The sequence below is a fragment of the Aspergillus steynii genome (genome assembly GCF_002849105.1).
Source record: "Aspergillus steynii IBT 23096 chromosome Unknown P170scaffold_1, whole genome shotgun sequence".
Classification (NCBI taxonomy): Eukaryota; Fungi; Ascomycota; class Eurotiomycetes; order Eurotiales; family Aspergillaceae; genus Aspergillus; species Aspergillus steynii.
In genome coordinates this window covers 132,827-147,515 of record NW_020194398.1, presented here as the reverse complement: position 1 = coordinate 147,515, position 14,689 = coordinate 132,827, and the positions used below count along the sequence as shown (strand labels likewise).

General features: G+C 53.7%; 5 protein-coding genes across 5 annotated transcripts; 1 reads left to right on the top strand and 4 right to left on the bottom strand.

The window, feature by feature from the left end:
• Positions 1–38: 38 nt before the first annotated feature.
• Positions 39–5,611, bottom strand: P170DRAFT_371796 (pentatricopeptide repeat protein). The gene is made up of 3 exons (XM_024845184.1): positions 5,053–5,611; positions 3,627–4,999; positions 39–3,019 (listed from the first exon to the last, which is right to left on the bottom strand). Exons 1-3 carry the CDS (start codon positions 5,275–5,277, stop codon positions 217–219), a joined length of 4,401 nt encoding a protein of 1,466 aa, XP_024708944.1. The 5' UTR covers positions 5,278–5,611; the 3' UTR covers positions 39–216.
• Positions 5,612–5,685: 74 nt separating this feature from the next.
• P170DRAFT_371793 (ferrochelatase HEM15) lies at positions 5,686–7,400 on the bottom strand. Its single transcript, XM_024845183.1, has 3 exons — positions 7,035–7,400; positions 6,388–6,970; positions 5,686–6,334 (listed from the first exon to the last, which is right to left on the bottom strand). The coding sequence occupies exons 1-3, from the start codon at positions 7,251–7,253 to the stop codon at positions 5,877–5,879; spliced, it is 1,260 nt and encodes a 419-aa protein (XP_024708943.1). The 5' UTR covers positions 7,254–7,400; the 3' UTR covers positions 5,686–5,876.
• Positions 7,401–7,603: 203 nt separating this feature from the next.
• Positions 7,604–10,081, top strand: akuA (putative DSB repair complex subunit Ku70). The gene is made up of 6 exons (XM_024848042.1): positions 7,604–7,789; positions 7,846–8,457; positions 8,517–9,363; positions 9,431–9,534; positions 9,589–9,816; positions 9,882–10,081. Exons 1-6 carry the CDS (start codon positions 7,724–7,726, stop codon positions 9,987–9,989), a joined length of 1,965 nt encoding a protein of 654 aa, XP_024708942.1. The 5' UTR covers positions 7,604–7,723; the 3' UTR covers positions 9,990–10,081.
• A 318-nt stretch (positions 10,082–10,399) lies between these two features.
• On the bottom strand, positions 10,400–11,531 carry P170DRAFT_504586 (uncharacterized protein; the record flags this gene model as incomplete). The annotated part of the gene is made up of 3 exons (XM_024854212.1): positions 10,400–11,151; positions 11,212–11,323; positions 11,391–11,531. 3 exons carry the CDS (start codon positions 11,529–11,531, stop codon positions 10,400–10,402), a joined length of 1,005 nt encoding a protein of 334 aa, XP_024708941.1.
• Positions 11,532–12,634: 1,103 nt separating this feature from the next.
• On the bottom strand, positions 12,635–13,694 carry P170DRAFT_469132 (DUF3431 domain-containing protein; the record flags this gene model as incomplete). Its single annotated transcript, XM_024852596.1, has 3 exons — positions 12,635–12,683; positions 12,739–13,380; positions 13,444–13,694. 3 exons carry the CDS (start codon positions 13,692–13,694, stop codon positions 12,635–12,637), a joined length of 942 nt encoding a protein of 313 aa, XP_024708940.1.
• Between the last annotated feature and the right edge of the window lie 995 nt (positions 13,695–14,689).

Genomic DNA, 14,689 nt, shown 5'->3' with positions numbered 1-14,689 from the left:
AGGTTTACGAAGTACGCAGGATGCTTGGCTGCATTGGACTGAGTGTTTCATGGGACTCCCTTCGCTAACTATACAGAACCCGGGGGGAGGAGGCGCTCTCTCTATATACACGTACACTAGATTGACTGCTGCTACTATACAGGGAAACCAAACAGAAGACACAATAGAAAAAAAATAAAAAGAGGAAAAATTAAGAATAAAACCGACGTCCCTCTCTCACTCATCATTTGGCCCTGGAGCCTGTCCCGCTAAATACTGCGCCTCAGTGCATCGGGTCACAACGGTCTTGGGATTCGATTCGATCCGACCCAGCGCTGCTTCCAACTCGTATTCCTCGTCCCAGGCTTCGATGGTCTCTCGGATGTCACTCTCCTTGTATAGACGCCGGGGGTCTAGAGGTCGCTTCAATCGCCGACGATATGCCCGTTTGGTGGCCGGCAGCGATTTCATCTCCCACGCCGTGGGATCCCCCTCCGATTTCTGCTCCAGCAAGTCAGCTATGCGACCCAGATATGCAAGCTGCTCGTCCTTTCTGGTTGCCTCCCTCGCGGAAAGGGACCCGGGCTTGAAATCGCGCTCCAGGGTGCCTATGATCCGACGGACCTCGACCACGAAGTCCCGGTTGACGGCACCCCCCCGGGCAAGACCGGTCAGAATGCACCATCGAATCCCGGGGATGTTGTCCACCGCCGCAAACGCCCGCACAAACATCTTCATGCAAACCCCGTCAAAGGGGGTGGAGCGTCGGTAACGAGACTGATACACCGAGGCCAATAGATCTAAGGCCCACTCCGGCCTACCGGACGCGATCAGGCGCCTGCAGGTGGCTGTCGTGATGTGATGCTTGACGGTCATCTTCTTGTTGGACCAGCAGAGTTCGTAGAACCGAAGGACCGCCAGCTGGACGATCTCGCCCTCGGAGGGCGGGTCAATCTGCATGATCTGACGGAAAAAGATCGGCATGAAGCGCACCAAGTGCTGGATATTCCGCCACTCCGCCTCGACCAGCGCGCGGGCGGCACTGAGACCGTGTTCAAGCAGCGTGGCCACCGCGGCCAGCTCGACATGAAGCTGCTTGACCTGGAATTTGGCATTCTTAGCATTGTCGAAGCACTTCAGGGCGTCGGTCATCTTGCCGACGTGCATGTAATGTGCCATTTGCTTGTGGAGCTTCTGGTACTGATCGACGGGTCGCGACGGAGTCACCGCCTGAAGTGTGCGGTTATACCACGCCAGCGGTTCCTGGGTGTGAGGCATGTGGTTGGCCTCCGACATGGGGAATGAACGCTGGTCATAACCAAGGATATGCTGGGACGTGGCGGCCTGTCCGTATTTCACCCGAGCTGCCTGGAGCATTTGCCAGAAGCCCACGGGCGCTCCTTCGAGGGCCAGACGACGGGACCGCAGTATCTCCATGAATTGCTGGTCGTTGATGGGAACCTTCCAAGACCGCTCGCGAGCCATCCCGGTAAACTCGGCGATCATGCTCTTATCGCCCTTTTCGACGAACGCCTCGAGAATGTGTTTGTACAACACTCGATCGGGAACGATGTCGAACTTGTCGATATAGCGGAAGACAAAATCACGGATCTGGGGTCCTCGATGGGACACCCAGTACTCGAGGAAGATGCGGTCGAAGATGGGGGTAAAATCCCGCCGCCGCGAGGTCAGCTTGAGATCATGCATCTCTTGGAGGCCCGCTTCCACTCCCTCCCAGTCGCATGCCAGGGCCTTGCCGTACACCAGCAGGCCCTTGGTGCGGCAGCGAAGCGGGAGGCCATAGATCGTCTTCATGTCATGCACCAAGGCTTCGGCATCCGCAAGTCTACCGAATTCGATATAGGCCTTGACCACCGGGTTGAAAAGCTTGTCGCTGGGGGACTTCTCCAGACGCGGGAGCATCGTCAAGATTTTCTTCAATTGGCCATTGAGCAGTTCAATACTCCTCGTTTTCTTCCAGAGCCCCGACAGATAGGCGCCACACAGGCCGCAATCTCGATCCACCTGAAGATTCCGCAGAAGGAACCACTTTGCCGTAGTAAGTCGGTGCGATTCAAGCAGGCAGCGGAGCACAACATCCACCATATCTGGCGAGACCTGGAATTTATGCATGTAGCGGGTGTAGATAGTAGCGACCGACTCAATACAGCCTTTCTTTGCCAATGCAAACATCAAGACCTTCCACATGGCCGGGGAGATCTTATCCACCTCTTCCAGACGCTCGAAAACGCTCCTGGCAACGAACACGTTGTGTTCTTTACAGTTGACGTAGAACGCCTGCACAGCGAGCTCCCTCCTGTCCGAAGATATGCCTTTCAGCGACGCAGACTGTGCATCTAAAAAGACTTGCGCTGCATCAATGGGCCTGCCTCGGTCGAGAAAGTCTTTCATTTGTTCCGTGACAGAGTTGTTCTCCGAGGGTTCGTGGCTTCCCCGGGGGAAATCAACGCCGGTAGTGGCTGCGGCAAACCTGGGTTGATCGATGGTTCTCGGGATTCGTAAGGGGTCCGTCCGTCCATGGAGAGTGACCGGGTTCAAACCCGGATGAGCTGGGCCCCTCAAGCCTGAACGTGCAGCTTCCAAGAAGGCCTCTGCTCGCGTCTGCTCCTCCGTGGATTCTAACCTGGCACTTGCCGACAGCCCTTCACCGAGCGTGTCCGGCGTATGTTCAGTATGCGAAGCACCCGTCTGTTGCAATTGCCGATGCTCCTCCTCCTTGAAAGTATCCATTCCATTGAATTCCCCCGCCTCGGCCGCCTCCATCATCCGGGCCAGCCTGTTCGCCGCTGAAGTCGCATCGTAGTTGGGTGCGGAGGTTTGTAGGGCCCGTTTGTTCTCGACGATTCGCTCGGCGACTCGGACTCGGCGATGGACGTCGTAAGTGATGGCCGCGACGGTACAGAAGCTACCGACGGTCGAGCCGGCGAGGGCCAACCTGCGAAGGACACGCAGGGCATTTCGAGAGGGAACGGCCGGGGTGCCGTGTGTGGTAGACTTAGATTTCATGACAGTGAAACGTCTGCATCGCCGGTGGATGAAGTAGAGAATGGACGATCGATCATAGAAACGGGGCGAATGACATGAGGAGTCCCAGACACGGTCGGAAGCAGCAGTCCAGACGACCAGCGGGGAGCAATGGACTGGATCGTGGCGTCGAGGAAAGACTTCAGGACATTTTTTCGTCGGCGACGGGAAGGTTTGCAGCCCGCACGGTTGGTCGCTGTGCCGCGCCGGACTGGCCCGGGCGGCTTCCGGGTGAACCCACTCCATCCACTTTCTAGTTCCTACACTCTCTACTCTACGTACAAGGGTGTCTGCCAATATCCCGGACTCTCGTAGATACTCTCTATTCTATTCAGGAAAGGGTCAAGATTTATTGCTCGATCGAACTGATCGGCCCGTCAATGCAGGAAACTCTCGTCCTCCTCGGCACCCTCTTCATTAGCCTCCCCAGCAGGAGAGTCTCGAACGTCGTTGTCGAGACCAACTGCTCAACCAGAACACGTAAGCCAGACATACAGACCGAGGGATCCAGGGACCACGTACCGTTGGGTTTCAGGTAGAAGCTCGTGCACAGCGCGATGCCAAAAATACCGACTAGACACACAAAGACCGCCGGGGTATACTTACCAACGGTGAGGCTGTAGATGAGGTTGAAGATGGTGGGGGCGATGACTCGAGAGAGCGCATGCAGGAGGCCTTTGGCCCCGAGGATCTGCCCGATCCGTTCCCGAGGCACATGGTGAGTAATGGATGACTGCAGCGTGGGAATGCCCATCCCTCCGAGCGCCGAGAAGGCTCCAAAGAGAGTCATGACCGATCCGTTCTGGGCCAAGGCAAACCCGCAAAATCCGAGCATGTCTATAAACAGCGAAATGCGGATCAGGTTTATCTCAAGCGTACTGGAGCCCGAGATAGTGCCCTCCGGCCTGGGTTTGCCGGGGAAGAGCCAGCTCACGGCGGGGAAGACGGCGAACAAAGTGATGACCCGACAGGCGCTGACGACGAAGATGAAGAAACTGGACTCGACATTGCCCCAGTTGAACATGTATCCGGCATAAATGATGAAGATCTGAGAGACCCCCAGGGTCACGCCAAATCCAACGGTGTCAATGCCGGCGAGGAGAACGATGTTTCTGCGTAATGCCGGACTCGCGCCTCGACGATTAGGAAACAGCGAGCTGGCCCGTCCAACAGGTGGGAATAGAATCGATAGGGGAGTGAAGATGTTTTTGGGGTTCCACCGCTGGAGAGAAAGCCAGCCGACAGCGTCTTTGCCGGCAAGTTTCATCCGATACTTTTCGCGGGCGGATTGCTGTCGCTCCTCGGACAGTGACTCCGGGATTACGAGCAACACGGCCAAGAGAAAAAGCACATGTAGAGTCAGCATAAAGCAAAAGACGAAGAAGATGCTTCCCGCCATTTTCAGGATGAAGGCCACAAGAAGAGGACCGGTTGCGGTGCCGATGAAAATACAGCCGTGGATGTACCCAAATGCCACACTGCGCTTCTGCGGGACAGTGCAGTCGGAAACGTAGGAGGAGGTCAGGGCATTCATGCTAGTAAAAGAGCCCCCGAGCCCGTCGAACAACGCAAACAGGAACAGAACGTTGATGGGGATGGTTTCCGTGTTGGCTGCAATGATAACGACGACTAGTTCTGCTAGTATCATCCCTAGAGCTGTCACGGCCATGATGCGCGTTCTCCCATGACGGTCTGAGATGTGTCCAAGATGAGGACTGACTAGGGCCGACAAGATGGCGGAAGTCAAATTGAGGTAAAGTTGGAGCTGCGCAACTTGCGATTGAACCTCTGGTATTTGGCACTGGGGATTTTGGTCCCCAAAGACCACCGGCAAAAACGTGAAGTTAGGATCTTGAGCCGCTCTGTCGTTCAAGTAATCTCGGCAGACTAGGGCGACTGTCAAGTTGATTCTAGGAACCACTATGCCGCCGAACGCAAGCATAAATAGGAGAAGGAACGGCATCAACCACATGATCTGGCATAATTCAGAACAAAATACTAGATCCGAGCGACACGGCTGTTACTCACGCTGGGCTGGCGCCATCGGCTCCAAAAGCCACCGCCACTGTTCGGGAAACTCGAGCCTTCCCCGCGTAGGATGGAATCTGTCGGTGCCAGTAGGGGTGTTTGCTCGTGGATGCGCGATTGCACCGCGTTTTTGGTGCCGTCGGCTGAATCATGGCGAGAGAGCGACCTGGCGCGCAATTCCGCGTCGGCATCGACGCCTCCGCACAGAGGGGCTTGGGTATCCATTGTCGACGCTATAAAGTCGAAAGGCACGGTTGATCATGACAGTGCTCGAAGTCGAGTCGGACTCGGTCAGCATTTGCGGTTTGTCCCCGATAAAAGGCGGAACTGGTTGGTTCTCCCTCGACAAAAAAATGCGGAATGGAAGCAAGGGCCGGACGCTAGAATGTAGATCCAGGAGCTATTTCAGGCGCTGAGCTGGCTCCGCTCTTATCGTTGATTACCAATGCCTTCGGCGATAGCTGGGTAAAGTCCTGCAATCAGGATCCAGGAATGAGACGGATTGGATGGCAATTGACTACCCGGTCATGGCGTTGCACTGGCGTTCTCAAGTGATAACGTTGAATGGTTGAGAGAGTGACAGGGGGAGTTGGGAGTCGGTCGGTCGATCAGTCAGAGTGATGATGTAATTCCCGTCATGCCTAGAATTGCCATGTTTACCCTTTACCAAATCCATGTCGATTGCTTCCTATTGTACAAGCCTGAAGTCGATTCTTACACTATGACAGAAACCAAAAACGCCGGACATGAATCCCCAGATCCCCTGTATATATACAAATCCAAATCTATGGCCCTTTTAAAGCCCACAAGGAGAGATACGACTTTCAAGCGACAAGCGACGCGGTGTTTTCCCCGGCGAAGAATTTCTTCTGCTCCAGACACCTCTCGCTTCGGCACCCTTGGCAGCGCAAAGTCATCTGCAACGAGCATTTCTCATCCTTTTGCAGGTGCTTCTGGGCGATGTCTGCAAGGGCCTCGATGAAAACCGGGTTTCCGTTCAGGCTCTCGGCTCGTTTGACACCGGGGTGGTTCGCCTCTTCCATCACCTCGAGGTCCAGCTCATACAGCGTCTCGATGTGATCGCTGGTGAAGGCAATCGGCACCAGGACGATGTCTGTCTGCCCACGCTTGACATACTCCTGGACCGTGTCGCTCGTCTGGGCCCCAAGCCAAGCCTTGGGTCCCACCTGGGACTGCCAGCACAAGCGGTAAGGGTTGCTAAAATTAAGTCGCTGCATGACTGCATGAACGGTTGCAGCAACTTCGGCCGGGTACGGATCACCTAGTCTCCTCTTAGTTGTCATCTCTCGTCTCGCGGGAATCTGTCATTCCTACCTCGGTTCACAACGCTCATGGGCAGGCTATGCGCGGAGAATAGCAAAACCACCCCCTTCCGTTTGTCTTCGGGGTAGGTCTTGAGCTGGTCTTCAATGTTCCGTGCGAACGCCTCCACCAGTCCGGAATGAGTTGGCCACCGGTCAATGACACTCCACTGAATCGCCCCGGAGGGATCCGCGTTGCCATTTGCCCTGACGCCCTCGAGACGGTTTCGCCATTTCCACAGCTCGTTGAGCGAGCTTCCCGTTGTAGAGCAAGAATACTGGGGATATTGCGAAAAGGCGACAGCCCGACCGCCCTTCCCGTTTCCAAATCCGTCCTCGAAAAGTTGGGTGTACATTTGTTCCGTCAGCGGTTGTGCGTAGCGAAATGCCACGTAAGGCTTGTGGGGTGCGGTCTCGGGATTCAATTTGTCCAAGATTTTGCACATCTCTTCGCATTGATACTCCGACCACTTTCTGATCGGCGAGCCGCCTCCAATGTCCGAGTATTGCTTAACGATCTTGGGCGTTCTTCTCCGAGCAATGAGGGGGCCAATGTAGGATTGGAGTCGTCCTAGGGGAATCAAATCGCCGTCCGCCTTCAAAGCGAGCAAGAAAGTTAGCAGTGAGCGAGGATCTGCTGATGAGAAGTCGGTGGCGTACAAATAGCCTGCTTAGAAAGTCCTCCACCTCATCCGTCGTCGACGGTCCCCCCATGTTCAGAAACACCATTGCGGTCGGGCCCTTGGAGCCGGTCGAATCCTGAGTGACGGGAGGCACTGCTGTTGCGAGGCCAGCTCTGAAATCTTTGCGGTAACCAAGCGGGCTGCGAACCCTCGGTCGCATTAACTGCCGAGGCAGTGTGAAATGTCGAAGAGCCATGTCCAGAATCCGTGAAGACAACCAGAGGCTCTGAATTGTGCAATGAAGAGGTAAACGCGCAGACCCTCGACAGTTCTCAGAGGAAATTATAAGCGCCTAGAGAAAGGAAAGGAAGTGGTGCGGAGGTACCGGGGAGAGGGAGGCAAGAAGCAGGATGGAAAAGAAGCCAGGAAACTAACGACGGTCCAGAGCTGGAGTGATGACGGATCTTCGACGGGCGGCGGCCGAGCGCCAATCAGGAGGGGCCCGGCGTCAGCATGTCTTGGCGCGGTCACCTGATGTTCGTGTTCCCCGCGCGTCATCGGCCTGGCTGCCTCGCGTCGCAGGCATCAACAACCAGGCAGGCACCAGGCAACACTTCCGTTGGCGGCCTGGATCCATGGATGCTAATCTCTACTTCGCCTTCATTTAATCCCGGCCTCCCATGTCACAATCCCTCTCTCTGACCATCTATTTCCCTCAAACTCACCATGGCGGACGATAATCCTTCTCGCGAAGACGAGCAGGTGGAGGAGGAAGAGGAGATCGACGAGACCGTACGTCATTTCGGCTGGAATGCATGGAGAGAATCAAGCTGCTCACAGATGTACAGGGCTACAAGACAGTGAAAGATGCCGTGCTCTTTGCGATTGAAGTCAGCGACTCGATGCTCACCTCCCGTCCATCGCCGGATCCCAAAAAGTTCAAAGAGGAATCGCCCACGACCGCAGCCCTGAAATGCGCCTACCACCTAATGCAACAACGGATCATTTCGAACCCCAATGACATGATGGGAGTCTTACTCTACGGGACGCGGGCGTCCAAATTCTACGACGAAGACGAAAGTAGTCGCGGCGATCTCTCCTACCCACATTGCTACCTGTTCACGGATTTGGATATTCCTTCGGCACGGGAGGTCAAGGAGCTTCGCGCGCTCGCAGAGGACGAGGGCAAAGCTAGGGACATATTGGTTCCGGGAGATGAGCGCGTTTCCATGGCCAACGTGCTCTTCTGCGCCAACCAAATTTTCACGTCAAAGGCGCCCAATTTTCTGTCTCGACGGCTATTCATCGTGACCGACAACGACAATCCCCATGGCGACAACAAAAGTCTTCGCTCCGCTGCCACCGTGCGAGCCAAGGATTTGTACGATCTTGGTGTCACTATCGAGCTGTTCCCAATTTCTCAACCGGATCACGAGTTTGACGGCTCCAAGTTTTACGATGTAAGTCTGGCCTAGCGTCTTGTTCATCTATGAGATCTAAACTCATGAATTTCATGTAGGATATCATTTACAAATCGTCCCCGAATGATCCGGAGGCTCCTACATATCTACAACCCGATTCAAAAGCCCTGACGGCCAATAGTGATGGGATAGCATTGCTCAACACTCTGCTCTCTAGCATTAACTCGAGATCTGTCCCGCGTCGTGCCCACTTTTCGAACATGCCACTGGAGATAGGGCCGAACTTCAAAATCTCTGTATCGGGGTATCTTCTCTTCCGACGTCAAGCGTCGGCAAGGAATTCCTACGTCTGGTTAGGGGGTGAGAAACCTCAACTCGTTAAAGGAACATCGACCCAAATCGCAGAAGATACGGCACGAACAATTGAAAAATGGGAAATCAAAAAGGCGTACAAGTTTGGTGGGGACCAAGTGTCTTTCACGCCCGATGAACAGAAAGCCTTGAAAGACTTCGGTGAGCCGGTGATTCGGATCATCGGGTTCAAGCCCCTCTCGGCGCTCCCATTTTGGGCCAATGTCAAGCATCCATATTTCATATATCCGTCGGAGGAGGACTTCGTGGGGTCGGCGCGGGTATTTTCGGCCCTGCACCAAAGCCTCCTGCGAAACAAAAAGATGGCTCTTGTCTGGTTCATCCCACGCAAGAACGCAGGTCCTGTGTTGGGTGCCATGTTGGCTGGAGAGGAAAAGCTGGACGAGACCGGAGTGCAGAAGTTCCCTCCCGGCATGTGGATTATTCCCCTGCCATTTGCCGACGACGTTCGACAGAATCCCGAGACCAGTCTGAACGTGGCACCGGAGCCGCTGATTGACCAAATGCGAATGGTCGTCCAGCAGCTTCAGCTCCCCAAGGCATCTTATGAGCCGCTGAAATACCCCAATCCATGTAGGTCTTTCTTTCCCGGTGTGGCTGGAGCACAGGCCTCAAGAGGACTATACTTACTTGCTTACAGCGCTGCAATGGCATTACCGCATCCTGCAGGCACTTGCTCTGGATGAAGATCTCCCGGACAAACCAGAAGATAAAACGACGCCGAAATACCGCCAGATCGACAAGGTAAGAACACTCGACGTCATCTTCCAGGAACGATCCTAACGGTTCTTTTATTAGCGAGCTGGTGACTACGTGCTGGCCTGGGCCGACGAACTTGAGAAGCAGTATGCGCAGACAGCGCCATCCGGCCCCAAGAGCACTCTAGTTAAGCGGGGCGCAAAATATCGCGCTGCCGAGTCTGAGGACGGAAGCGGTCATACATCCAAGAAGGTGAAAACTGGGAGTGGATCGGAAGGAGTTGAAGACGAAGTACGCCTTCAATATCAGAAAGGAAGTCTATCCAAGGTAAGACTCCTCCTTGGGTTATAGGACATGTACAAGATCGGTTAGCTAACATGAGTTTTGTGCAGCTTACGGTGCCTATTCTTAAAACCTTTCTCACTTCTCATGGCCGCTCAGCTGCTGGGAAGAAAGCAGACCTGGTTGAACGGGTGGAGGAATACTTGGAGAAAAAATAATGGCGCCAAGGATCGGAATCGGCTTCTTGGGCGTAACGAGGTAGATGAACTTACTCTATTATCTAATGAAAACATGCTTGATATCCAAGGACCTCTCCTATTGTGCAGTATATACTAGCTAAGCAAAACGTCAATTAAGATTCATGGTGAACCCCCTTTCAATTACTATCTAGCATTCAACGAAACAAGAAAAAGGGACAGTGATAGGAGAGAGAGCGACACTATTCGGATCAGAAATCCACAAACAAACGGACAATGAAAGAGCGTCGTCGCTTTACCATTTTTCGGTATGACATGCCCTGCGATCTCGGTGCATGCGTCTTTCTTTCCCATGAACTGACCTCTCTCCTCACTTCTTCAGCACTTTGCCATAAGATATAGAGGTATCCGCTGGGTCAGGACCCTTTCCCTCAGACTCCTCGGGGCTCGTCGGATCTAGTTTCCCCCCGGCGTTTATTTCCCTCTGTCTCTATCACTGAAAACTTGGGCGTGTCCGATATCTCCGAGCGAGACTCAACAACAGGGTCGCCGCCTAGTTCAAAGATAGCGTCGTGAATCGGGCCCGGTGGATACGCGGTTACTCGACCATCAATCTCGTTGATGGAATTTCCGTGCTTCTCCGGGATTTCAGGACTAGTGATCAGGGGTAGTGGCTTCGCTTTATTCTCGTTGCCCTGCTGGTGAAGCGCTCTTCTTCGACGGATGACGCAGCATCGTAACGCGATCAAGAGGATTACGCAGAGCAAGACACCGCCAATGGCTATTCCTGCTATGGCGCCTGGAGAGAGACTTGTCGAAGACTTGGGGGACTGGGTCGCTTGCGGCAATGCTGAGGATGAGGTTGGGGTTGGGCTGGACTCGGTAAGGGTCGAGGGAGAGGCCGATGTGATGAGCGATGTAGGAAGGGGGCCATTTGTAGTTTTCTGCGACGAGGCACTGGGGCTTGTGGTGGGCGGGTTTGTGAGCTCTGTGAGAGTTGTAATCTTGTGGGTTGGCGAGGCGCTTGTGATTTTGGGCGGCGCACGAGTTCGCGTATGCCCTTTGCCTGTGGGTGTGTCGGTTGGCGGAGTGATGAGGTCCCTGCGGTAGAGCCTGTTCTCGTCGAGGCTCAGGCTTGAAGTATCGACAAGCTGGCATAAGCTGACTAGGGTCTGCGTGAGGTCTGGCAAATAGTCAGATGAGTCTAAGAAATGCATCTCTTTTTTTTTGGGGGGGGGGTTACGTTGCTCATCCTCCGGATCAGAGCACTGACGAAGGCAGGATTCAGGGTTTGGATCATCCAGCTCAGCGCAGAGACGGTCGTACACCAGAACCTCCAAATCAAGGCACTTCAACTAGTGATGTAGACCATGTTAGCTTTTAAGTGGGGGGGGGGGGGACAATTGGCAATAGACATCGTACCGTGCAGGAGACAATCTCAGTCAAACCTTTCTCTGAAATGATTGAATATGCCCCGTGAATGGTAGCAACCGACGAGAGCAGGTCTCTCACGAAGACCTTGACGTATTCAATGCAGACTCTATAAAGATATTCAGTCGCCATAGCTCTTGATTTCTCTGAGGAATTGCACAGAAGATGACAGACGTGACCATCGGTGCAACGCTTTGGAAACAGAAGCTTATATGTTTTCTGATCGGTTTCTTGCTTTTGGGAGCGAGGTCCATGCTATTAGTGAATTGTTCCTGTCATTGGCTATGGAAGTTGCCATGCTCTCCCAGCAGATGCTGTTTGGGATCGCGGAACCTTGCGTCCCATTGGTCCATTTAAGGGAGTCTTCCATTGGCATTCCATTATCTTGCTGAGCTACAACCCCGTCCATGAAAGTGATCATCCTGTGACTTAATGAGCATATCAACAAAGAACATAGTTCATACTGAGGAACAAGTCCTTGCGATAGTAGTGTATTGATGTTAATTACCTCTTTGAGATCCTCACAAGTCTTAGCAGACAGTTAGGGCTGCCACTGTGTGTTTCTATCTGCATACACGATCCATCTTCGTTGACCTCGATTGCCCATAGCTTTAGAGAAGGACGGACAAGTAGAGATTGTGGATATGGAAAAGATAAAAATACTTATCTGTGTCACCATAGCTGTAGCTGAGGAGTGGTGGCTATAGATTTCGTGGACTATGTCACCGAATATATATCCAGGTGCTATGTCAATTTTTCTAACTTGACCAGTTCAATCAGATTTTTAAGCAGACGTTTGACAATAAGAGCCCGCCAAGACCATCCAAAGGACTGCATCTTATAGTTTGATGCTGGTATGAAGTCGAAGGAAATGGAGACTCGGAGGACCTGCCGTGAACCGCCCCCACGTGCCACTGCGGCGGCGTTCCGTTGGCTCTTCCTCGTGACCCGCTTTTTAGAGTCTGACGGGTTCCATTACAGAGGAGGCTTCATCGAATTTTTGGGAATATGTCCAGTGGATTGGCAAAGGGTATATGGCAAAACAAAACAAAGAGATCTCCCAAAATCAAGCCCGAAACCGTGAAATCATCTGACAACGCCGTTCTAACAAGAACACCCGTAAGATGGGATCATATGTATCAATGGGTTGACAGGAATATGTACTAGAGTCATGACAGTATATACAATGGCACAAGTGCCGTCATCAGTCGAATCGATAAACGCTTCGAGAACATTCAACATCTTCCGTAGACCTGACAGTAGCAGACCTCCGGATCTGGACAGCTATCGGCCCGAGGGTTAGCTGGGATGGCAGCCGGTGGGACAGAGGATAACTTACTACACAGATCCCTTGCCAAAGATGACATGCCACAGGAATTCCATAATCCGCCCGCTGCTGGAATCGTCGCGGTCTGTGTCTATAATCCATTGTCGGAACTTGACGTAGTCCTCTCGCGGTCGCTGCAGCACCTGCTCTCGCGACACGGCGAACTGCGCGCAACAGGCAGCCCCGATTTCCTTGGGTTTCGGCAGAAACTTTTGGTTTTGCGCCGCATCCAACGCTCCGTTCTCCGCAAGACCTGCTGATACTGTGGCGTTGAGGGGCGGCGTGCTCGTCCCTTCAAATACCTCCTGCCACACGGTCTCGGTAACGTGCCGATTGATGCGGTGTGCTTCCTTGCATCCGGGATTCCAATTGCAGCGCAGGTTGACGTATCCGTTTTGCTGGACGAAGTCGAGTTGCAACGATCGCATGGCCGCGACGTTGTCGTGCAGGGGCGCGTCCACATGCCATGCCATAAAAAACCCCCCGCGGTGGGCATGTAAAAAGGCGATGGTCGCAGGGAGCTGGTCGTAATGGTCGATCAAGTAGGTGAGGTAAGCCATAGACTCGTGGCCTTTATTGAGGGGCGTCTTGAGCTTGTGCTCATCGGCCGCCGTCGCTCTCGTCGGATTGACAATGTAGATTGCGCGTTCCCAGCTGGCGACATAATGCGATTAGTTTCTTGACATGCTAGCAGGGGTAATCGAGACCACCACGTACTCTGGAAGTTCTGCCTTGACCCACTCCGTAGGCTCCTCCTCCAGCTTCGCCATGACAATGACCTTGTCGCCCGAAGGGTCATGTTTGGGTAGCACGCCTTCGTATTCGGGAGAGTTGATATGCAGCCAATCGACCAAGTATGCGCCTGCGCGATACTGGTCACAGAGGTCCTCCAGGTGGACCTTGACCAGATACAAGGGGACCAAGAGCACCAGCGAAATGCACAAGGCAAGGCGAAAACCACATTTCATGGTGAAGGGGTAGGATAGACAGAGAACAAGACCACCCAGGCTCCACGGATCAAAGGTCTACCCAAGGAATCCAGTGGTGTATAGACAAGCGGGTGGATGTTCGAGGAAGGGAAGGACGGTGATTTAAGGACGTGAAACGAAGCAATGACCCAGAAAGCACGGCATGAAGTACGACAGAATCAGAATCAAATAAAATCAGGTCAGAAAAAATAAAAGAACGGGAAGAAGAGATGCACAGGAGAGACGGAAGAAGCAGATCGAGATCACCCTGGGCATAGATTAAGGAGGAAAAAGGAGGAGAGATGGGTTCTGGAAGCGCAAGTTTGGCGGCAGATCTGTAAACTCATGGACGAAAAGCGAAACATAGGCCCGAGCGGGCAGGGAGGTCCGCACGTCAGAGAGAGCAAGATTGTCGAGAGGGCGAAGCATGGCTGTACAGTCCAATCCCACCCAACGCCCGGGTCTCATTGGACCCTGAGCGGGGGATGTCGAGCAGTCCCACTCGGTGCGTGGCCGGGACGCGTTAGCCCCGGTTTAAGCTTGAAGGACCCGGCCAAGCGGCCCTGACGACGCCCGTCACGGGCTCTCACTGGCTCGACCTGGCGGGGGTTTCCTGCGCGAACTTTAAGGGGGGTCCCTAGCGGCAAAGCTTGGCGTCCCCGACCGTTTTCCCGGTGAAGAAATCGGAAATCCATTGTTCTCGCCACGCCGTCTTCCATGTTGGAGAAAGTAGACAATGCATGCTGCGACCTGGTCAAAGGAAAGGATGCATGACATTCTATTCTTTGGTCAACCCAATCGGTCCCTGGGAAAGAATTGGGTGGGGAAGGACGAGGAGAAGAAGTCGACGAAGGAACGAAAGCCACAGAAAAAAGGGTCAAACCATGGACGGCACGTGGCGCGCGAATTACCGCCGGATTAGGATGGTTAGGCGAGCGGCATGACGTCGCTGCCACTCGGACTTGGACCCGTTTCCCCAGTGTGGCGATGCCGGA